The 25,312-nt window shown below is 43.1% G+C and overlaps 1 protein-coding gene across 4 annotated transcripts in view; it reads left to right on the forward strand.

Annotated features, from left to right (window-relative positions):
* Pde1c (phosphodiesterase 1C) overlaps positions 1-11,946 on the forward strand; it is a 258,131-nt gene extending 246,185 nt beyond the window's left edge. For 2 of the 4 annotated variants that reach the window (XM_070014239.1, XM_070014242.1), the window contains one exon: positions 9,823-11,946. In XM_070014239.1, the coding sequence (XP_069870340.1) occupies positions 9,823-9,992 (170 nt within the window). In that variant the 3' untranslated portion in view covers positions 9,993-11,946. Of the gene's footprint in view, positions 1-4,497; positions 4,828-9,822 lie in introns of those variants that run through there. The other 2 variants (XM_070014241.1, XM_070014240.1) reach the window with 2 other exon arrangements.
* The last annotated feature ends 13,366 nt before the right edge of the window (positions 11,947-25,312 follow it).

A 25,312-nucleotide genomic window follows, 5' to 3' on the forward strand; every position in this document is an offset into this window, starting at 1 on the left:
AACTCTCCAAGGCAAGTACTATTATGTCCATTTCACAGGTTAGGAAACTGAGGCACAAGCAGATGAATAGCTTGCTCAAGCTGGCAAGGGGCAGATAGAAAGCTTATGCTCTTTCCTGTATGATTTGCTGTGAGCCTGATGCTAAATAGCCTGCATTTCTAACTACCTTCCACACTTCCATCTGCCTAGGGATTACTTCCCATCCACCAATTCAAGGACTTTGTACTAACTTCGTAGTGCAGACCTGAATGGCAGTCTCTGAAGCTGACTTTCACCTTGAGTTCACTTTGAAGGATGTCACTTACATGGACTGAGTCAAAACCGAGTCATTGTTATGCCTTGATTGAGTACTTCAGAGCCCTGAAGTGCTTTATCTTTACCAGTTTCTTCTAAAAATAGGCCTTATTAGTAATGACCAGAGGCTGAGGGCTGTGGACTGGCCTTATACTTCTAGACTTCATTCTCACACATGGAAAAATATCTATGTCGATGAGAAAAATCAAATGAGAGAGAGTTAGCTTGCATACAATGTTTCTCCACTGACGCAGAATGAACCCTATATGCTGTACATGCCAGGGCAAACACAATTTAAAATCGATCAGCTCCTTTTCAAGGGAGATATTTCTGGAATCTTCTTTTATATCACAGGGTATTTGATATGTAGCCATTGTTTAGATAAGAATAAACCTGATTTTTCAGCCTAGGCTAATTGTTCCTCTTTTTCACTAGTTTGCCAGGCACTGGGGAGGGCTGGGAAATGGTGCCACACTACTGTTGAGAGTGGAAATGAGCTGAGATGCTGTCATTTGTGTAAGGCAGGTTTGCTCAGAACTTATACTTGACACCTGAGAAGAAAGGGACTTTCTCCTTAAGCAAACAAGGCAGCAAATCTCCCTGCAGACACGAGGGAGAAATATTAGCTTCTATTGACAATGTTACAGCTGGTATATGTTGGAAGTGAGTAATTTATTCTCCAAATGAGAGATTTATGAAGGTTACTGAATGTGATTTAGAGAAGTAGTTTATTCATTCATTTAAATATCTCTTTTGCACCAACTGTTATCAGTCTTGATTGTGTTCTGGGGTTCAGAATGTATATTCTCTGCCCCCGTCCTCAGGAAGTGGACCTGCAGGGCTGAATTGCCAGTGGGCTAAAGCACAAACAGGGAGAATCTCAAAGACCTCCAGTGAGGATAAATTAAAGCATCATTATGACTCTGCATAATGAAAGCAAAGAGCCTCAAGAATTAGAAGTGCCCAACTGTTTCCTAATTTCTCTACATTCCCCTCATTATACCAAGGTTATAATTCAGGGACTGGAGCTCCTTCCACCCTGGCTTGTTATCTGAGACACCTTCCTCATCCATGTCTCCAGCACTATGACTATAGTGACCATGGTCATTACTGGATGGGTCACTGTGCTTTCTTTTTTTTTAAATTTTTACCATGCTTTTACATTGCTTAGTTTCAATTGTGGACTTGGATTTGGCCAAGTGCTTTCCTTGGGTGGCTGAATGGAAATACACACACACACACACACACACACACACACACACACACACACACACACACACACACACACACACACACACATATATGTATATATACATACTTTTCCAACATATGTGTATTTTTGATAACTGATCTTTGTGAATCAAAGTGGAGTGGTTTTGGCCAAATGTTCACAAATAAATCCAGTAAGCAATTTCCTCATGGTGTGACAAGATCTTTCTTATTTATAGTAAAGTCGAATTATATGAGAGATAGGGAGAATATTTTAATACTGTGATAACATTAAGGGCAGGGAAGGCTCCATTAAGAAGCACCAGGTGACCTTTGATCTTCCTGTGCTGTGTAGTAATGGTCATCCTAGGCCAAGCACCTGCTTCATGCTGGGCACAGGGCAGAGAGCCTCAGGTACATATTCTGCCCTATACTCTTCTGAAGCCTTCACAGTCTCATGAAAAGCAGTTACTATTTTATTCACAGAAGAAAGAATGAAACCCAGAGAGGAAGTACAAGAAGATGCTTAAGATCTCCTGAGGACCTTGCAGAAATATCTCAGCCCAGTTCTGAGTACCCCAAGCCCAGGATGCTTCCATAATTTCTCCCACTTCTCCCCATGGATGCTCTGTGGATCTGTGTTCTGGTCTTGGAACCTAGCCAAGGCCCTTAGGCACAAACCCAGAGGGACCAGAGCAGGTTTCCAGGCACTGACCAGTTGTGGTCAGCTGCCCAAGACCCTTCTTACCTTCAGTCTAGTCCTCAGTCCTTCCATTGGGGTACATTCCAGAAAGTGTGCCATAGGTGATTTTGAAGTTGTGTGGACACTGTACGGTGTGTGCACACACCCTTGGTTACACAGCCTACTTTACATGTATGCTGCATGGCACACACTATTCTGTACATGGGTCATCACTCACCATTATATAGTGCATGCCTATTTCCGGCTTGTGCTGAAAACACAACCTTGGTAGGTTGAGATCCAAATAGTTATCCCAAAGGCTCTTGGAGCAGGGATTGGATGGCAGATTTTATGAAACTTTACTAGTAGACCAATGGTCTCCAGGGTTGAGACATCTTTAGGTGGGATTGAAGACATCAAAGCTCTATGTTCTGCCTGTTTCATCTTCCCAACTCTTCCAGAGACCTTACATTACCCTTTGGGTGATTTTTTTTCCATGTCAGATGGGTAATGATTTGGTTAGGGTGAGGTGGGGTGTCACCTTAGTTCCTATTGGATAGCTTGTCATCTTATCTAGGCTTCCTGTTCTGGAGCTCTTTGCTTTGTGTGAGAAAAAAAACCGGAAGCTATGGAGAATTTATGTGTCTCATTTTCTTGAGGTAAAGTGCTTGGAGAGCTAGAGTCTTTAAAAATGCAGATAGTGGCTTTGATCATTCTCATTTTTAATACATAATACACCTGGAAGAGTCCAAGAATAGCTCATCATCTTAGAGAACACTCTACCTAATGTGTGCGGTAGAAGAGTGATTTCCTGCTTGGGTTATGTTGCTGCATTGTGTTCCTCCAAGGGGCGAGGACTCCTGTCTGGTCTCCTGTCTGTGGGGGCCCCACTGCATTGCTCTTGCATCTTGAGATGCAAATGAACTCCCAAGTTAGAAAAGGATTGTGTTGCTGAAATTTTCTGACAAGTTAACTCTTCTAGATAATTCCAGAAACAAAGGGTCCTCATCCCAGGCAGGGGAGAGAAACTGGATCTCATGAGCATGGGCACTGGGCTGCTGGCTTTACATGCGCACACGCGCGCACGCACACACACACACACACACACACACACTCACACACACACACACTCACACACACACACACACTGTTTTCATTCTCATCGTGGCCCTCTCAGCTGACTGTTGCTTATTTATTCTTGGTGCTACTGTGGTTTTGAACTTGGGGCCTTGCCCTTGCTCTGCAGGTGCTCACCACTTGAGCCATGCTCCTGGCCCTTTTTGCTTTCACGATATTTTCAGAGAGGTTTTTGCTTTTGCTGATAATATTCTTACCTGTGACTCCCCTTATAGCTGGGGTGACAGGCATGCATTACAACACTTGGCTGAACTGAGGGTCATTCTCTCCATTATATCAAAAACAAAAAGTGAAAGCACACACCCAGTTACATGGGGCCAGACTCAGAGCTGAATCTAGCCGTCTTCTGAAGATGGTAGGGGACTACAAATGAGAAGGTGGATATGAAGGTGGGTAAGGAGGAGACAGGTGAGGGTAATAACAGGAGAGGGTTCTGCTCTAAGTGAGCTACAACTTAAGCATTAGGCATTGTCCCCACATGGCTCTCATCTGCAGCCGGGGTGGCAATCACTGAGTTACAATTTCAACTCAGGACCTGGAGCCTGCCAGTCATGGTAGCTTCTGTCTGTGAGTCTAGACTTTTGGGACATGTTGGCATTCTACGCTGCACAGTGAGGGAAGAGGTGAACGCAGTTGTTTAAGAGACCTTCATGCAGGTGCATCCTGAGCCATTGCTTTAAATGAGATGAGGTCCTCTTGTTCTGGGAGAAGTATGATGATAGCTGCTAACAAGGCTATTCAAGAATCCGCCATACATCCCAGGTGTATATTCAAACAGTGATATATAAATGTGGTGCTATTTTAGTGTGACCGTCTTAAATCTACTATAGTAGGTGTTAAAACTGAATTAGGGGCCACAATCATTTTAAATATACAAGGAGAGATCTGAAATCTAACTGCGTGGAAGTGAATCTGGACTCCAGCCGTTCTTCATCCTAACTTTGCAATCTTTGGTGAATGATTTAAATGTGAGAAGCCTCAGTTTCCTTAACTAGAACTGGAGAGAAACAGTACTTTGTGTATAGGAATGTGGTGAGAATTGCAGGTTATTCATGTTAGAGTCCTAGCATTGTGATTAGCCAATCAGCGTATGATATACAGCTAATGCAATTATGTTATCAGTGCATTTACTGTGATGAACATCAGTTCTTTTATTCTTCCATCTTCAATCACAGGCTCAGCTTTTACATTCTTCCATCATCACTGGGGATGACTCAGAGCTCCTGGATGAATTTTGTCCATTTTTTATAAGGACTCTTCATAAGATTTCAGGCAGACACCACAAATTATCCTGATTTAGGAAATGCCACATGTGGGATAATTGTTTTCATCTATGTAAAACAACATTCCTGTGACAATAAATGATTATCGTCTTAGTCATGTGTTTTGTGTGTGTGGAGGCGTGCATACATATGTCTGTTGGTGGAAATGTTTGTTTTGTAACTGTCATTGTGGCATTATCTCTGCAAGAGAAGAAAGCTAGTGTCCAAGGATAAAAAAAGATAAAAAGCTGACAACAGTAGAGACCTGTCCATGGAGAGTCCAGGAGTCTCTGGGTGCGCTCACTGCTCTGCACACATGACATTATGGTTGTAGAGCACTGAGAGAATCAAGAATGATTGTAATGGAAGCCACAGTTACTTCAAGGCAGCTCACTGTGCCACTCAGGTGTGGAAAAGAGCAAGTGATGGTCCTTCCTGCTGTCCTCACCATGTATAAAACACAGAGTGGACATTGAATCAGCGACTGACACCCAAGGACTAAAGGTGTTTGCCTCCCACTGTGCTATGAGATGGTCATGAGATGAAGAGATCCTTTAGCCAAATAAAACCATCCACACCTGCCGAAGAAAAGCAGCGTGCTCTCAGTTGCCAACAGAAATCCATAACCCATGCTGCCAGTACTTATGGGACATCTTAGCCATGTGCAGGCCTCATTTGCCACCCATCCTGTCAGTGCTGACCAAGGCCCACCCTCTCCCATCTCCACCAGCAGGTTCAACAATCTCTTTGCAGAGATGCCAGTGGCCAGGGAAGTTGAATTCTGACAACTGAATTCCAGCCAATTGAGACTATTCCTCATGCTGAGAATAAGAAATTCAATAATACAGTGACTGGGTTCCTGTTGAGTTGCAAAAATAGACTGAATAGAGAGGGTTCTGCGGCTCTCTAGGTGAACATCAGGAGCCCCAACTGTTCTCAGCCATTGCCTTCCATCCGATGCCCTCTTGTTTCTCTGTTCTACTCCCAGGGGTGTTCAGTGCCCAGTCCCTCCTTTACACTAAGTCTCAGAATTAAGCTCTGGGCATTTAAAAGAGAACAGTTCCTCTATATAGAATGATGCCTATCGTTAAGCTTCAACAGGGTCATTAATTGATAGTGTTTACTGTGTTAGGGTAACTTAAAAGGCACAGTTGGCATGGAAATCATGCCAGGCCCCAAATCCAAAAGTCTCATGTGCCCATATGCCAAATAAAGAGACATAGTGAAGGGCAGAGAGAAGAGATTTGTTCCATGGCAGCCATGGAAAGATAGCACCTTAGTACATCTTCACTCATCTTCAGGAGTATATACATTGGCTTCAGGCTGAATGGGAAAGTTGGGGGCTGGGTGAGTTAACACTGTTCCATATCCCACATGTGGGTCAGCCCAGGTGTGGGCTGGATAACCATTGGTCTGGATCTCTGGAGTTGTTCAGGAGGAGTTAACACTTTACCATGGGAGCAGAGCAGGAACATGATACCTGATGGGTGATCTAAGTGTTTGGCTGTTTCCTTTAGGATGGTAAAGAAGAGGACATTGTCTATTTGGGGGGGGCAGTTTGCTTTTTACACAAGGTACTTAACTGCGAATCTTTTCTTTTCTGGAGCCCAAGGTGACTATCTCAGCGACTAGCTCAGATCCACCAGCACAGATGCAAAGCTGGGGGCATTTAGTTCATTCACAGGGCCCAGAAAAGATATCTTTTAAGTTGCTTCTTATAGGGTGACATAACTTTTACCTCGATGCCTTTTTGTTTTTTAAGTGGGCGACAAGCTTTGGTATATTTAACAGAATGGAATCCAGAAAGGAAAGCCACGAGGGCAGGGCTGTCCTTCTGTCCTGTTGTATTACAGCAGCACGGGGGTAGGCTCTCTAAGGAGTTAGGCAGCAGGTTAGTCTGCAAGCTGCACAAAGGGTCCTCAGCTGTGGGTTCTCTGAGATGACTATAACAAAAGCCTCCAAGATACTTCGTTTTATTTGCTTTCTATAAGGTATAATTTTGTAACATAGCTCTGGTCTGTGATTTTCTAGAAGAAACTTTTGTCAGTTATGTTTCTTTTCTTTTTATCTTTTTTTTTTTTTTTTTTGGTGCTGGTCCTGGGGCTTGAACTCAGGGTCTGGGCACTGTCCCTGAGTTTTTGTGCTTTACCCCTTGAGCCACAAATCCACTTCCAGATTTTTAGTGGTTGACTGGAGATAATAATCTCATGCACTTTCCTGCCCTGGCTGGCTTCAAACTGTGATCCTCAGATCTCACCCTCCTCAGTGGCTAGGATAATGGGTGTAAGCCGCTTGCACCTGACTGTTAGGTTTCTTTTTAAAAAGTTACATCGCTCAAAGCTGATCATCATAGAAAATCAGAAAAAGGAATCAACTGGAAGCAAAATATACAGAAAAATAAAATAGCGGCCTTAATGCGACTTGGAGATAAGTACTGCTATGATTTTGATGTTTTTTTTTCAGATTTTGTGCATATTAATGTATTTTCTGACAATGAGGTAAGATTGTCCATTTTTGCTAAGAGAAACCCATTCTATCTTTCAGGTGTCATAATGTTACATTTTAAGAATATACTAGTATTGACTTCATTCCCTATGATTGTATATTGAAGTTTGTCTACATTTTGCTTCAAAGTAAACACCAAAAATGCATTTTCTTATTGTTAGCAGTGATTTTCTGGGTTTTTTTTTAACCTGAGAGTAACTGGTTTTCCAGATCTGTTCCAGATCTCATCCAGGTAACACAGTACCTTAGTGGTCATTTCTCCTTAGAGTAGCTCTGGGCCCTGACAGGTTCTCTCCCAGCCGTCTCTGTTTTTTTTTTTTTTTGTTGTTGTTGTTTTTTGTTTTTTGATGAATGTTAGTCTGGCATTTTGTAGAATGCACTTCAGTTGTGACTTATCAGAGAGAGGTTATGTATTTGAGGGAGGATGACCATAGAGGTAAATTTCTATTTTTATCACAAAATGTACATTTCCATCACATAATATCAGAATGCATGCTGCCACCAGTACTTACTTGTGTCACTTCGATCTTCTGGATAAGGATATATGAATTAGATTTTTTTCACTGAAAAATTACTCTTTGTAATGTGTCTGGACAATACACTTTGGAAGTGCTACAATTACCTGACACTAACTCCTTCTCAATCTTAGGGTGTTTATATACATAAATTATTTGGTAGTCTGCAAATAGAAAAATTGTATTTGAATAGACAGATGTAACAGAATTATCTATTTTCTCATGTGTTTGTATTTCCTCACTTATGTCAGTATAGGCTTATTACTTTTCTACTTTGAGTGGTAAAACGATGCTATTATATTTATTTTATTGCTTAAAGCAAGTTGAGATATTTCACTTGGAGATTGCTTATCTGTTGTTATTTGTCTACAAACACTTTTCAATGTTGTGCCCCAAAAATGTGTTCCAAGTGTACCTGGTCTATCTTGTGCCTTAATCCCAGGAGTCATTTCTTCAAGAATCCCTAGTTCCTTGTATTGAAATATTAGAAGTCTAGGTCCAGACTGTGGGCTGCTTGGAGTTTCTAGGTCTGCTGACTTTTCACTGCTCCTAGACCAACCTCTCAGCTGATAGAATGAGAGAAAAAGAGGTATATGCTTACACACATAAACACATGTATCTATACATATCTTTATATGCAACCTTATCAATATCACTGTTAACTGAATTTATATTGTTCCAAGTCTAATCTATTACCACATGCTTCTATCCTTTCTTCTTATCTGTAAATTTCTAATAGGTTTATTTTACATAGTTGCTCAATGACTATGTTATCTGTACCTATGTGAGAAGCAATGCATTTGCATGAGAAACAGCATTGCCTATAAGACTACAGTGCTTTATGCCTACCTTCTTTGGCCTTTGGTCTGTGGAGTCCACTTTTATCCAAAGCTATTTATTGTCTTTTCTTGTCTTCTCTTCTCTTCAGTGAGGTTGTTTCTTACATTGGCAATGAAGTCAGATTGTTTGATGACATTTTGCCTTCAATTCTGGGATTGCATAGCTCCCTAAATAGTGTCTTTAATTTGCATACATTAGGGATCACTTTCTGTGGATTTTGACAATTGCATAGTGATGCATATCTATCACTATAGCATCATATAATATAATTTCACTGCCCTGGAAATCCTTTACTCATCCATTCGACCTTTCCTTCTCTAATTTCCTGGAAATCACCAGTCTTTTATTGTCTCTATAATTTTTACCATCTGAGCATGCTATATAAAGGAATCATGGGGTATGTTACATTTCTAGACTCTCCTGCTTTACTTAGCAATATGCATTTAAGATTCATTCAGAATTTTGTGTGGCTTGATAATTCATTTAGCAATCCATTCACGTATTGAAAGACACCTTGGTAATTTCTAGTTTGGGGAAATAAAAGTTTCTACAGAAGTTTCCATGTGGACATAGATTTTTTTTTCTAATCAGTCAAATGAACTCAGGAACGCAATTATTGCATCATGTGGTAACACTAATCTAGGCTTCATGAGAAATTGCCAAACTATCTTGCAAAGAAGTTGTAATGTTTGGCATTGTGGAGACTCTTCTGCATGCATGCTGGTCCTTGTTGCTCTGTATCCTCATTAGCAATTGGTATGCAGTAGAATATTTATTGTGTAAATTGTTAGTGACAAAAAAAATGTTAAATCTGTATTCCTGGGCTGATCTGACATGTGTCTTCTCAGGTGAGGAGTCTGTTCAGCTCTTTTGTCCATTTTTAAGTCAGGTTGTTTCCTTTGGTTGAGTTTTAAGAGTTCTTTCTAGGTTTTGAATACAGGACCTTTATAGGTGTTTTGCAAGTATATTCTCAAGAACTTCCTTTAATGATAGCCGCTTTCCAAACTCAAGAGCTCACTTACATGGCTAAATGTGGTCAGTGATGCAACTCTGTCCGCCGCGTTTGTTCTGCTGTCCCCAAATGTCCCACTGTGTCTTCTCCCTTCCTTAACCCCATCCACGTCGTCAAAGAGCCTTGATGTGCTATGAGCACTGTCTTTCTGTAGGAAGTCCTCACCTTTGTTCATTTTAAGACAATGATGAAGTTGATAATGTGGTTACTGATCTATTGGTGATGAGGGTCCCAATAAGGCTCCAACTCTATGTGCATATGCTGGCGTGGGGAAGGCCAGTCTGGAGGAAGTTGACTATGATATGTAGGTTATACTGTGCCCTTGGTGAGTCTAATAATTGTCTGTCTTCCTTTCCATGGCTCCAGTTATCAAGCCTCCTTTGCGTCACTTTAAACGCCCAGCTTACGCCTCCAGCTCCTATGCACCTTCGGTTCCCAAGAAAGCTGATGACCACCCTGCAAGGTATAAGATGCTGGATCAGAGGATCAAAATGAAGAAGATTCAGAACATCTCACATCACTGGAACAGAAAATAGGGCCAGAGAGAGAAAAGAGGGTGTGAAGAGAGCCTACCTGTCAGAGCAGGACAGGCCTTGCAAATCCTTGGAGGGCTGGCATCATCTGGGAAGAGCTAGCGCCATCATGGTTGACGCAGGAAGGCAGCATCAGGGTATATGTGATTTAACCTTTGTCATTCTCCTGCAAGGCCCATCCGTGGCTGGATTTGCAGTCAATCCACATTCCAAGAATAAACTATGTGGCTTTTATTGTATAAATCTTTCAAAGTTGGACCTATGTTACAATTATATATCCTGTTCAGATAAAAGAGGAAAAGCTGCCATTTTTCATCCCTAAGTTTCAATTTGCCCCCAATAAGAATATACTCAGTATAGTAATCATCATATTTAAGAAGTAAACTTCTGAGAGTATCTTTTCATTTTAAATACTCTTATCTAAGATACAAGTAAATATGTAATTTTCATAGTAACTGCATTCAAAACAGAAGTTATATGTTTCTGAATGTAACAATTTTAGAAGGAAAACATGTCTGATAACTTATATTTGTAGACATTTCAGAATGTGGGTGTTACAAACTGGATCCAAATTAAAAGAAAGAAATCTCAAATAGAAAAAAAAAACCCTTTTTTGATCTCTGATCACATGTGCGAGGATTTGGGAGTTTTCAGGATATTTCTTCTACTCTTTCTCTTCCATCTCAGTAGAGAATGCTGGGGAACCATGGGATACTCAAGCCTTAATAGTCAAAGTTATTTAGACACAAAGTTATTTAGGGGTGTGGGTTCTGGAACAGGAAGGTGAAATTAATTGTAATTCCTTATTTACAGAGGTTTCTCCATAAAACTGGAGATGTCTTTAAGTTAAATGTCAGGTCACCTTCTCAACAGAGCACGTGTCCAGAGCCCTGTGGTATTCTTTGCTCTCATGGCCATTGGTAGAACAGAAGACTTTACAGCTCACTTCTCTTTGGGGTGGCATTTTTTGGCCTTTCTATATCTCTCATGAGAATTTTTATGTTGGTACTGAACTCAGAGAAATAGCAAGGGAAGGCTCATGATCAGAGATTTTTTTTTTTATTTCTTCACAAATGAGGTTCTGGTTATCAGGGCCTGAGTTTTTGGAAACTTCTGTTTACATAAGTAGTCCATGGATTCGTGGTCCCTACTCTGTATCTTGTGATGAAGAAGAATAAGATTGTAGGTCAGGGCTGCTATTACTGAGCATGGTGTCCACTAAGAGGCCGAGCTCTTCAGGAGAGTCTCACAAAGATGAGGTAGCCTTCATGGTCACAGCCTCCTGACTCAGTTGTCAGGAGTTTAGAGACATCCATTCCCCTGTCCACAGTTCATGTCCAGTGGACCACAGTTACTCAGTTGAGCCTACTCCAGAGTTTAGTGACCATCCTGAGCCGCTTATGTGTACCGTGCTTTAAAAAAAGATGGTATTATAGGGAAATTTAATTTGCTTTCCAAACAGGAAGAAAAAAACACTTAAGACTTTGTGTTAAGGAAGAAAATTGTAACTCTTAGCTCCTGGCTTGGTATTTGAGCAGGAAAACCCTTCTGCAAACTGGTAGCACTTCCTCCACCTTACTTAGGTTCACTCTGCAGGTGGTTCATACCTGTTTCTATACAGATGTTCTAGATGGTGGTACAGAGCCACGGGATACAGTGATGCTTTCTCTGTCTCTCAAGTTCTCCAGCTTTAGGGCTCAGGCTTTGGTGTGGCTGTGATTTCTTGACTGTGCTTCTTGATGTTGGAAGCCATCTTTCCGAAGAAGAAACAACTTTAATTGCTTGTGTTATTTGCTAAGCTGTTATTTTTTTAACCTCTACTAATATTTTAGTTGAGCAAATGTAAAGATACTGAGATGTTGTAAAATGCCTCCCCTGTATTTTTTTTTTGGCATGGTGGGTTGTATAGAAATGCAGATTCTATTCTTACATGAAATAAAAAGAAGCTTTTAAAGGACTTCCTTGTATGTGAGTCATCTCTAACTTCTCTGGAATTCTAAGTTTTTTGTTTTGTTTTGTTTTGTTTTGTTTTTTTGGGTCTGGTCGTGGGGCCTGAACTCTGGGCCTGGGCGCTGTCCCTCAGCTCTTCAGCTCAAGGTTAGCACTCTACCACTTGAGCCACAGCGCCACTTCTAGCTTTTTTTTTCCTGCTTATGTGGTGCTAAGGAATCGAACCCAGGGCCTCATGCATGCAAGGCAAGCATTCTACCACTGAGCCACCTTCCCAGTCCCTAAGGTTTTTTTTTAAGTTAGATTTCCTACTAAGTTTGGCCTCCTCCTTCAGCCCTGCATGTTTTGTGAAGGTGAATAGTATGACTCCCCCTTTCAACTTGGTTCCTGATTAAGGATAACTTTTCTTAAATGATTTCTTCTTCCCTGCAGACTTCATAATTTGTCAATGTGATCAACCCATAACCAGGGCCCACTGAAGATGAGCATCTGTGCTGTCAGAGTTTCTATTGTAATGAAAAGGTTATAGGCAGTGGTTAAGACCTGGGACTTTGGAGTCAGAAGAATGTATAATTAAAGTCTGGCTCTGCTTTTTGTTTACTCTGAGAGCTTAGCTGATTTACATAATGTGTCTCAATGTTCGTTTCCTCCATTATAAAATGAGGGTAATAAAAACCCTGACTCAGCACAGCTCAGGGCTACAGGGAAGAGTGAGTGCAGCACAAAAGAAATGTAGCTTTTGACATAGAGGGCAGCGTCCTTGCTCTGCCTGGGACCAGGCCCAGAATCCTCTTTACCTCAGTTAAAGGTGGCTGGTCATTCAGCCAAGTGCCACACATCCCTCTGTTCCTACACATTCTCATTTCCACATCACCCTGCTCTGGAGTCTTTATACTTTGCTACATTTGGTAACAACCCAACACCCCCACCCCTGCTGCTCCCTTCCCCACGGCTGCACAGCTGTTCACGCTCCATTCACTTTGGCCACCTCTGGCTCTCAGATTCTCCTCTCTGAATCCTACCTCCTATGGTGCTGTTTCTCATTCAGCTCTGCCCACCTGGTTCATTTCCTACTCCATGACTTGATTCTCTTTCCTTAACCTATGTAGTTTATTATTTTTTTTAATTTTTTTTATTGCAAAGATACTATACAGAGGGTTACAGTTACATGAGTGAGGTAATGAGTACACTTCCTCTTGAACATTGTTACCCCCTCCATTGTTTGTAGTTTATTATTTTAAAATCATTGTACAAAGGGGTTTTCAACTTCACATTTCCATGTATGTGTACCATGCACCATACTCACTTTGACTCCTCTCTCAGTCCCCTGCTCTCTCCTAGGCACTAAGAAAACACAGTTGATTTTTGCCTTAGATGATTCTGGGTTAGGCCACACAGGTGTGTACTCAGTTGCCAGCACCCATCTGAAAAGAACCCCAATGTTAATAAGCCAAACAGCTGGATGTGAATGGCCTTACTGAAAGGAGAAGTTTGAGGCCATGATGCATTGTTGGCTCTGGGACCCGGGCAAGACATAGACTTAAAAGGTTATCTGTGTTCATTCATTCAGTGGGACCCAATCGCAGCTCCGCAGCTCTGGCTGCACAGATGGGTCATGTGTTAGGCTGCAGCTCCACCTGGTGTCCATCAGAGGTGAGCATTTTCAGGGATCATTACCAGGTAGGACTTTTTAGCTAGATGTGCATAGGAGCTTAAGGGCAGGCAGGCAACAAAGGACGTCCTGGCTCTGGTAATAACAGTGTTCGTGCATTTCTGCATGGCCTTGGCCTCTGCCAATGAAGGGCTTGGTTTGCTGTATAGTACTGCTGTTACATGAGTGCATGTGTCTATGTGTCTCTATATCTCTGTCATCTATCTATGTCATCTGTCTATCTATCTATCTATCTATCTATCTATCTATCTATCTATCTATCTATCTATCTATCTATCTATCTATCTATCTATCTTAACCTAGGCCAAAAACAGAGATGTGGGAAACATTGGGGGAGAAATTATGGAAATTTTAGTAAATATAATAAATAACGACAATTAAAAGACAATACCCATGATATTTTATAAATGGAGATAAATGGCAACAGCTGCAATGCTAATAATTTCTATTGATTGTCTCAAATTTGCTCACATGCAGGCTCCCCCGCCCTTCTAAGTTCTCTACCCTGCAAGGCTCCTAAGGAGACACTGTCAGAGTGAATACTCACCTTCCTGGTGTTGCATGCCAGAGGCTTTGAGTGAGAAGTTTGGTGGCCAGGGAGATGCTGCCTCTTCCAGCTCCCTCTCCTGCTCCTGAGCCAGCTTGAGCCTGGAGGTGTGGTGGCAGAGGGCCTGCTGCCGGACCCAGCCTGATGCTCATGGCAGAGCACAAAGGATCAGGTGTGGGCCATCCCTGAGCTGATTTTTTAGGACTTTTCTCCTGTCTGAGAAAAATAAATGTTATTCATTTCTGTGAAGCTATGATTCCAATTTTTATCCTGGAGGCCAATTCCTAACTAAGCATAAGACTCGTTTCCCTGGAGTTTTCAGTGAGATACATTGTTTACTTTTCTGCAGAATTGGTATATGTGTGTGTGTATGCATGCATGTCTGTGTATGTGTATACAGGTCTGTGTGCATGAATGCATGTGTGTCTGTGTGTCTCTGTGTATATGCGTGTGTGTCTGTGTGTGCCTATAAGCATGCCTCTGTGTGCATGTCTATGTGTGCATCCATGTGTGTCTGTTCATGTGCTATGTGCACACACATATGTCTGTGTGTGCATGCAAGTGTGTATGTGTGTGTGTGTCTGTGTCTGTGTGTGTACAGTGAGTCTTCCATTGAATGCTTGCTTGCTGATGTGATTTTCACTTCTGCGCTGACACTGGATCTGATATCATGAAATCCACAGCTGTCCCTTCTCACATTTCTTCTTCTTCTTCTTCTTTTTTTTTTTTTTTTGGTTGGTTGTGGAGGCCTGGGCTCTGTCCCTCAGCTCTTCAGCTCAAGGCTAGCGCTCTCCCACTTGAGCCACAGCACCACTTCTGGCTTTTTCTGCTTATGTGGTGCTGAGGAATCGAACCCAGGGCCTCATGCATGCAAGACAAGCACTCTACCACTGAGCCACCTTCCCAGCCCCCTTCTCATATTTCTGTTGCCCCCTCATCTTTAGGGCACAGAATGGCAGCCTCAGGTGTCTGAAGAACAGGAAAGAACATTCTTACCAGGGGAATGAGTGAGACAAGAAGCACACCTCTACTGGGAATGGCTTAATAGGCCTAGGTGGGAAGCTGCTAAGTCTCATGTGAGGTGAGGTGAGGGAGGGACAGAGTGGTTTGTAGGGGAATGCTGGGGACCGTGGACTTGATATGAAATAGAATGGAAGACATCTGGGCTGGGAAGGTGGCTTAGTGGTAGAGCACTTGTCTTGCATGCCTGAGGCCCTGGGTTCGATTCCTCAGCACCACATAAGCAAAAAGAAAAAAGCCGGAAGTGGCACTGTGGCTCAAGTGCTAGCCTTGAGCTGAAGAGCTGAGGGACAGCACCCAGGCCCAGAGTTCAGGCCCCACAAATGGACCAAAAAAAAAAAGAATGGAAGATATATATATATATATATATATATATATATATATATATATATATATATATATGTATTTTTTTTTGTCAGTCATGGGGCCTGAACTCTGGGCCTGTGCTCTGTCCCTCAGCTCTTCAGCTCAAGGCGAGCACTCTACCACTTGAGCCATAGCGCCACTTCTGGCCTTTTCTGCTTATCTGGTGCTGAGGAATCGAGCCCAGGGCCTCATTTATGCAACGCAAGCACTCTACCACTGAGCCACCTTCCCAGCCCAGGATGGAAAATTTTTTAAACAAAAAAAAAAATAAGTTATTTTCCAGCAGGATAACATTCATATTTGAGCCAGGCTCACACCTGTAATTCTAGCTACTCAGGAGGCTGAGATTTGAAGCTGTGGTTCAAAGCCAGCAGGGGCCAGAAAGTCTGTGAGACTCTTATCTCCAATTAACCACCAGAAAGCTGGAAGTGAAGCTGTGGTTCAAAGTGCTAGAGCACACTAGCCTTGAGCAAAAGACCCTGGACAGGTCCTGAGTTCAAACCCCATGACCAGCAACAACAGCAAATTCATATTTGACAAAGATCATTGGGGCTGCCAATGGCAAATGGGTTGACTGTGGTAAAGAGATCTCAGCCATGAGGTAGGGAGGTATTGAGAGCAGAGGAGAGGACAGTGTCAGGCTCGGGACTGAAGCAGAAGATGAACTTGGGAAAGGAGAAGAAGGCAGAACATGGGCAGGTGATTAGGGAAGGCCTTAGTGCTGCCCCCTCACACGCTGAATGGGTTAGTGGAATGGAGAACATGATGGGGGATGGGAGCAGAAGATATTAGCCCCTCTTCTTTGTCCTGTTAGAATTTATCTGTTATCCTATTAGAGTCAGCAGCTTGTCTCTGGACAGGAGCTCAACGTTCAGAAAGCTGATGGCCTGGCTCCCCCTCCCCCTCCCCCCCCCCCCATCCTCTGCTGTCCACGACAGTAACTTTCACTCAGTGACACTGAGTTCCTCTCCAGCCCAAGCCTCACTAGTTTCCTCCTATCCTCAGGATGAGACCACATGTGTGACACCCACAAAGAAAGAAAAGCATTCTGCATGTGCGCAGGTAGGCTGCGGGCTGTATGGACCACTTCCCTGAGCCCAGTTAAGGAATCCTAAGAGACGAAGTTGGATAAGAATTAACACAAAGTCCATGAGACTGAGTCTGTGTTGTGCTGGAGACTATGTGGTAGGGAAACATCCATTTGAACCCAGGTCTGCCCAAGTCTAGGCCTTATTTCTTCTTTCTGAAGTGTCACTTCCATGGAAGCTGGTGGGTTTGCTGCCCCCTGGTCTCTTCCTAATGCCCTTGGTGCCCCCTACCCCCAGTCAGCCTCTCAGCACCCCTCTCCTGACACCATTCTGTTTCAGGTGCCACCTGCACCCTAGCAGACTGTTCATCTGCTTCACCTCATTCCTTCTCCCCTCCCTATGCCTCTTCCCAGGCTTCCTGCTTGTCTGCCAGGCTGAGAGGCCGAAGCAGGGAGGAATTGAAACATTCTAGGCCTTCTCCAAAATGCTGGGGGTAGGGTAGGGAGGGGGTGGGCACCAATATGGGCTTGGAAGGGTAACTCCAGCCCAACGGGGAGGAAACAATTCTAATGAATACCTCTTGTGTTTCTAGGCTCTCTAGTATCTTGTTTTTACCTACAAATGGTCTTCTTGAGGCAAGCAAGCTGAAATGTCCTCTTCACCCTCTATGTGTTAATAATGTCTGAAATCAGAGTCCTCAGAAGAATTGGATGCAAGTTTTTCCTATACTCTTTCCAAACTGAGATGACACTGTCTCTACGGGAGTGAAATCCGATGGTTACTTGGGTGGTCAGGAGATCAGGTCAGCCTGAAAAGTCAAATTCTCAATCCTAGGCTTTAGGACAAATAGTTTTATTGAATATGAACACCAAGAGACTAAACTAGGCTAATGGGAACAGTATCCACTTTTTTTACCCCCTGCAGCTATGGATAGAATTAAAAGAGCTATTTTAATGAATCACTAGATGGCAATTAGATCAACTGCATTAAGTACCACTTTCAAAGTACCCACAGCCCAGCTTAGCCTGGCCTCGACCTCTGAATTATTTCACACTAATGACATGTTTCCTGTTTCTTCTCAAGCCTACTCCATACAAGTGACTCAATTTGGAAGGTTAGCCTGGGTCTCTCTGTCTCTGTCTCTGTTTCTGTCTCTCTCTATCTCATACACATACACACAGATGGTTTTTCTGCATACTCATAAAAATGTAACTATATATAACCTTTACGTATCAAAATTAAATCTGTCTCTTTATTGTGAAAATACCGTATAGGAGGGGTTACAATTACATGAGCAAGGTAATGAGTACATTTCTTATCAAGCATTGTTGCCTCCTCCTTTGTTTCCCCTTCCCATCCCTTCCCATCCCTCCCATTCCCCTGCCCCCCCCCACCTGCTTCCCCCTACCCCGAGCCAAAGTTCTAAAGTTTGTTTTTCGATATAATGTCTTGTACATCTCATTGTTGCAATGGGTCCACCTGTATCCCTGTTTAAACAATTGGTTTTTTCCCTTCCCCTCCACAAATTATACCAACATCAAATACAGTGAAAACAGGGGTTATACCATTGGGGAGGGACATACAGAGCAACAAAGAAATATCTTATAAATATGTTAAAAACAATAGCAAGAAAGAAAAACATTTGAATCCTTATCTTGGGGTTCATTTCCCCTAACATCAACCTATCTGACCGTTTCCACTTGTCTCAGACATATACTAATTATTGCAAATCAGGGAAACCATGGACTTATGTTTCTTTGGGCATTACAGGACAGAATAGGAGAAACCCTTGGCACAGGCCAAAATTTTCTCAATAGAGATCCAGAAACACAACAAATCAAAGAAAGGTTGGACAAATAGGATTGCATGAAATTGCAGAGCTTCTGCATGGCAAATACATAGATTGCAAGATCAATAGAAAGCCCACAGATTGGGAGAAGATCTTCACTAGCCATAAAACAGACAAGGGTCTCATATCTAAAATATACCTGGAACTCAAAAAATTAAATCCCCCAACAACAAATCCTCAAAGAAACAAGTGCTCAATAAATAAGTGGACTAAAGACTTAAAGAGAAACTTCTCTGAAGAGGAAAGAAGGATGGCCAATAGACACATGAAGAAATGCTCAACCTCTCTAGGGCTAATAAAAGAAATGCAAATCAAAACAACATTGAGATACCACCTCACTCCAGTTAGGATGACTATAATCAAGGACACTAATAACAACAGATGCTGGAGGGGATGTGGACAGAAGGGAACCCTACTGCATTGTTGGTGGGAGTATAAATTTGTTCAACCACTTTGGAAAACAGGATGGAGGTTCCTCAAAAGACTCCACATAGAGCTCCCCTATGATCCAGCAATCCCACTTTTGGACATTTACCCAAATGATCACAAACAAGGCCACACTAAAGCTACCAGCACAACTATGTTTATTGCAGCATTATTTACCATAGCTAAGATATGGAACCAACCCAGATGCCCCTCAGTAGAAGAATGGATCAAGAAAATGTGGTATATATACACAATGGAATTCTATGCCTCCATCAGAAAGAATGACATTGCCCCATTTGTTAGGAAATGGAAAGACTTGGAAAAAATTATATTAAGTGAAGTTTGTCTCTTATCTAAAAAGAATTACAATGCCCTGATGTACATAGTCACCAAAGGCACTCTATTAGCTGGCAATTGCAATGTGGCTATCTACCCAGCAGATGGCAGTGCCATGTAGGGAAAAGCTACACTGTGGCATAGAGAAAGGTGGTGATTGCTTTGGGCCTTTTCCTGGAAGTTGGCAAAAGCCTATTTTACCATTCACGTGCCAAGCACCACTTTATGTGTATGAAGGTCCTGGAGGAGTAAGAAGATGGATCATCCTGGCTTGGGGGTAGAGCCCCACACTCTTAGAGAAGAATGTATCCTTGCTACCTGGCAGGAGCATTCATGCTATTATTGGAAAGTAATGAAAGCCAGCCCCAAACCCGTCCTTTGCCGTGGACCTCAGTGTTGGCTTCCTAGGGATGAAGAAATCAAATCTAAGCATGTTTCCAGCAGCACATCTTGTATGCGGTCTGGAAATGGGGTACATTTGCATCTTCTTGGTCATCATCATAGACATTCCTCTCTCTAAGGATCACAGAGAAAAGGGGGTAAAGGACTAGAGCTACAGAAAAAAAGACCTGAAACACGCCCCAGAGCTGCAGGCTGAGGAAGGAAATGAACACTATGGTGCTGACCTGCTACTTTGTAAGCATCATGTCACTTCACAAACTTCATTATTACCACCCAAGACAGAGCAGCAACCAACATGCTCACTCAGAAAGTAGGGAAATGGGCTCAATGCCCACCATGGTGCCAAGGTCTGTAGCTTAGGGCAGGATGTGAAATCTGACTGGCCTACTCTCTGGACATCCTTGTTAGGCCACATCAGGCCTGGGACATATGGCCCTTTTGATGTGTACATGAAATGTTGTCCAAAAGTTACGAGTGTTGGAGTCATGAACCACATCGAGGCTGGTATGAAATGAAAGCCCATGTGGAGTGCTGCAGGGGCTGGGTGATAGGACTAACATGTTGAGCACAAAAGGAAGGCTGGGGACCACCACAGTACTTGAAGATGTGGGGATTGGAGCAGACAGGGGCATTGGAAGGAAACAGGATAGCTGAAAGTCTCAGAGGGAGCCCGGAGCAGACCACGGTGAGAGGTTGAAGGAAGAGGGAGAGCTAAGGGACAACAAATGCAATGGTGGTCTGCCAGAGGAAAAGGCAGGAACACACACACACACACACACACACACACACACACACACACACACACACACACACACACACAATTATATAACTTTTGCTGAACATATGAGTGGGGTTTTGAGTCCCAGGAGTGTATTCCTCTTACCTGCTCCTTACTGAACCTTCTCTGGCAGGGATCATGACACATGGCGTTCTTGGGGGCAGAAAATAGTATCTGCCTTCCAACCTCCGTCGGCCTGGTGCACTTTATATAGCCAAAGAAATGAGATCAGAAGCATCTTCCTGATGCTGGCATATGAGCTGTGGCTTCCAGACTAGAACCTTCCAAGTATCTCAGACACTCATAGTGGATTCTATTATGATTCTCTTCTTGTATTTAATGTGAAGTTCCCTAATCCTACTTCTTGCACCATAACTATTCTAAGGTATCTTCGACCTGATACTGTCTCCTGAACTAGTTATTCTAATGTTCCACACCCAGCACTCATATGTGACTATTAAAATGAAAATGGATTGAAATAAAATAAAATGAAACTTTGAATTCCTCTGTCTCCCTAGCCACACTCCAGGGGCCTGAGAAGCACCTGTAGCTAGAGCCACACTGGAGACCTCAGCTTGGGACACTGGTTCCTGCAGGAAATGCTGTCAATCCAAGATGCTTCAGATAATGAGCCAGTCTCTCTAAAGGATGAATGTGAGTCTCTGGTCTGATGGTTCTTCCCATTTACCTCTTCAGCTTGTTGTACCCTATATGCTTAAGAGAACACAAAAGACACTGAGACTGAGTTTTCTGTCTTTTCTTTTAAACTGGGGGTTGAACTCAGAACTTCTCATGACTCATTCAGCTTTCTTGCTCACAGCTTGTATTCTACCATGTGAGCCAACACACCAGCCCAGCTTCTTGCTGATTAGTTGAAGATGGAGCCTCCCGGACTCTTCTGCCCAGGCTGACTTTGAATGATGATCCTCTGAATATCAGCTTCCTGAGTAGCTAAGATCACAGGTGTGAGCCATGGTGCCTGGCTCTGGAGCGGATTCCTCATATTCGCTCTCACATACTCACACAGTCATGAAATTGAGGTCTTGTGATGGGGCCTATGTTCTTAAAGCTTTTGTGACAAATCACATATACTCCTTTTCATCTAAAATTAATCTGTGTGGCAGATAGATATTTTAGAGGCGGGGTTTGATCAACTCAGCTGTTGATTCTTTTTAACCTCATATATATACATATAATTAATTATACCTGATATATATATAATTGCTTAAGGTGTAATTATTTAAGGTAGTAAAATGTATAAATATTTGTACTCTTGGCAACTGTGTAGTGCTTCTTCACCAAATATTCAAATGGAGAAAAAATAAAAGTTTCCTCTCTGTTTAGGGTCGTTAGAGCAGAGCTCCAGGAGGGGATTTATAACTGCACACTTACAAATTATGAATGTGCATTTGTTCAGGAACTGCGCCCCGTGGATTTGCTATTTAGTTTTTTTATTGCCGGCTTTTGCATTGCTCTATAGGAGACCGGCTGCCGATTTGGCTTCTGCTCAGAGTGATACGTCGCCAGGGATGCTGTTCCTATTCAGAAATGCACAGGGCATATCCAAGACAGAGATTGCAACTTGTATATTAAAACCCATACATTACCCACACGGTGAAGCCTGCATTCCGCCCTTCCACCAATGTGGGAGGCCGCATGTAAGCGGAGGATGCTCAGACTGCAGGCAGCCAAGGGATCCGGATCCCCTAGTGCAGCATTTTCCAACCTCATGCTCAAGAGTTCTAGGCCTCCTTAAAGGCCCCAGGTGAAGTGTGGGGGAGAGGCCAAGGTGGGAAGTAGACTTGGGGTGTCTCCACTTCCCTAACTTAGTACCTCACTTTCTGTGTCCCACATATTGGATGTCTATGTATGATCTTGTTTGAATTAAAAAAAAAAGAATCCTCAAACTCTTGCCAATGGCTGCAGGATCCTTTCTGATGGGAAGAGGGATCGGGGACCAGCAGTGTCAGCATGGCACTTGTTTTCTTTCTGAGCAACAGACTCAGAGCAATGGACATTAACCACTGCATCAAGAATCCATCCTCTGGATGACTTTTTGTTTCAGTTAAGGTGGAATTACTGTTTTAGCATCTGTCTGTTGGAGGGGACCCACAGCCATGTGGCCCTGACATGGTGGGGGCAGGGAGGGGACCCAGAGCTATGTGTCCATGTTGTGGGAGCAGAGAGGAGTCCAGGAACTCCTGAGGACATGGTACCCAGAAGCTTCAATAGCTTCATCCAGGGCGGGGATGGCCCCTGGATGGTCCTCAGACCCTCCATCTTAGAACACAGCCTAGATGGGGGTTGCAAAAACCATGGGAACAATTCTACACACTTCTCACCTCCTCAGCCTTCACTCCCTCATGTGTCCTCCATGCTGCTGAAGTCTTGGCTCTGTGGCAGCATGTGGAGGACACAGGAGGTTTAAAAAAATCACTGCAAAAGATGGAGACATCCTGCACAGGTTCCTATAAGCCTCCTCCCACCCAGCACACCAGGGCCAGCTAGGGTGAGCTTTACATGGAGGTCATTGAAGTTTGAAACCCAAGGCCCATGGTTAAACAGGATGGGATGGCTGGGAGCTCCAGAGGGTTCCAGGAGAAGGGGACTCTAGGTCTCAATAGGAGACATTGCTACCTAAACATTTCTGGAAAGTTGCTAAGGAAGATCAAAAGAAAAAGGACACAGATAAGGAAGATTATAATATTACTTGTCTTTTCATTCCTTCAATTTTCCATGAATCGATACTCATTTCCTTTTCCCTTCCCTTCATCCTCTTCATCCTGTCACACATACACACTCACACTCTTTAGCTCGGCTTCAAGATCTAAAGACAATCTTTGGCGCTATAACTCTAGCCATGCAAGCTGACCTCACTGGTAAGATATTCCTTATACAAATGAAAGCGTAACAGCTCAAGATGCATTGCACCCATAAACTCGAATTGATACCCCTTTGAAAGATGTGTCTGTGTGTGTGGGAGTGTATGTATATCTATATGTGTGTGTGTAGGTGTGTATGGATGCACATAGAAAATAGTGGTTCACAAAGAGTCAAATAATAGCTGGAAAGGAGGGAGAGTAGCAGCTTGCTGAGGACTGTGCAGTAAGCAGGACTTCCGGGGGAGGTGCGCTGAAGGGCAGACGAGTTGGGAGAGAAAAGGGAAAAGAGAACAAGGTCCCCACCAAGACACAGGTCGATGTTACTGGAGCCTGGAAGAGAGTGGGGTGAGAGTCCAGCCAGACTTTGTCAGATTTGGGTTCTAGCTGCATGAGAGAGAATGTATGATGTGGAGCCTCAGTGAATCAAAAACTCAGAAGCACAGGGAGCCACAATTCAACCTAAGGTGTTAGAAAGTTGCTCATCTTTATTTGTATATTGACTTGTTCAAAACTTGTACAGAATGGGTAACTGACAGAAGGTATAATTATTCCTTTCCAGATACTAAAAGAACCCCACCACTACCACCACACATACAACCGCACAGTACCCTGGGCCCTTCTTTGAAGGAAGATTCTCAGATGCTCATAAAAGGAGACTCAGAGTAGGGGGTTCAGTTCCCAAGCTCTTGTCCTGGTTTCCTCTTCAACCTATGTTTCCAGGTTCTTAGCTCCCTTCCATTGCTTTAGAGGCTTAAATGAGATAGTATAGGAAAGGCCGGACTCATGTGAAGGCTTCTTTTGCCGAAAGGTGTGATTTAAATAGTGATTAAGTAATATGCTTTAAATAAATGTGTTTGTAATATAGTGATAAATATTAAGGTATATTCTGTCTTTATGCAGCTTTAACAGAATTATAAAGGCATGAGAATCTGTACCTTAGTGTTTCTACCCAGCCATCAAGGTACATAGTCGGCCTCATATGGAAGAGCTGAGCCAATTTGTCTTCCATTTCTTGGTGTGTGGATGTGTGTGTGTGTGTGTGTGTGTGTGAGAGAGAGAGAGAGAGAGAGAGGGGGGGGGGACAGACAGACAGACAGACAGACAGACAGAGAAAAATTCTGCCATTTCCTTTGAGGAATTTTTCCTTGCTAGCTGGATCTTGAGGCTGAGGGATCTCTGCAGTGACAAGTATTTATTGAGCCCTCACAGTCACTAGGCAGGAAAAGGCCAAGTCTTGAGAAGTTCCCACAGTCACAGAAGGCCGCTGGCTAGCCAGCCCCAGGATAGAATGTGAGCAGCCACCCACTGGGTTTGCAGGGAGAGAGTCCTTTACCTGAAACCCTCTTCCAGAGTATTTTGAGTAACACTTTCCACACTTACAAATTATCAGTGGCACAGGAGCCTCACTTACCCAGGATGCCAGACATGCTCTGAATCCTTCAGTCAGGGAACCAGCCACTTGGTTCTCAAAAATAATTGCTTATTTTCACGACCACAGGTGATCTCAGTCTTTCCTTCTTTAAAGAGAGACACCACAGGCTGGGAAGGGGACACTCACCTAATTGCATTTGAAAGGAAACTGGGTTTGAATTCTTTATGATACCATTGATCCTTTCTACTAGCTCAGTCCCTCTAAGTGATAATTAGGTGTGAGAAGTTGGCTGTGTGATCCTGTCTAACAGCCTTTAAAGTCTACCTGGATTCTCACAAAGGCCCTATGTGGGGCTTTTGAAAGAGAGTGGAAGTATCTCACACCCGTCTAGTGGTTCCTCTTCTCACTTAGCCTGGGTTCCCTTTAGATGCTTCTAAAAGGTTTGAATGGTCAACTGCTTTGTCATTTCTGTTGAGAGGTCTTTAATTTGAGCCTTCTTTCTGAATGGGCACCTTATGATGCTTCTAATATTGTATTCACACTATTATTTGGTTGGAAGAAGTTGTTCCGAACATACTGAGAACAATTATAATTGGAATGTTAAGTTCCATCACTGAACCTGTAATTCATCTGCCCAGAAAATGGCCATATGGGGCAAGGGTGGTGAGGAAGGTTTGGCTCCCACCCAGATGTGG

Source organism: Dipodomys merriami, unplaced genomic scaffold (assembly GCF_024711535.1).
Source record: "Dipodomys merriami isolate MVZ:Mamm:240054 unplaced genomic scaffold, mDipMer1.0.p SCAF_94, whole genome shotgun sequence".
Taxonomy (NCBI): Eukaryota; Metazoa; Chordata; class Mammalia; order Rodentia; family Heteromyidae; genus Dipodomys; species Dipodomys merriami.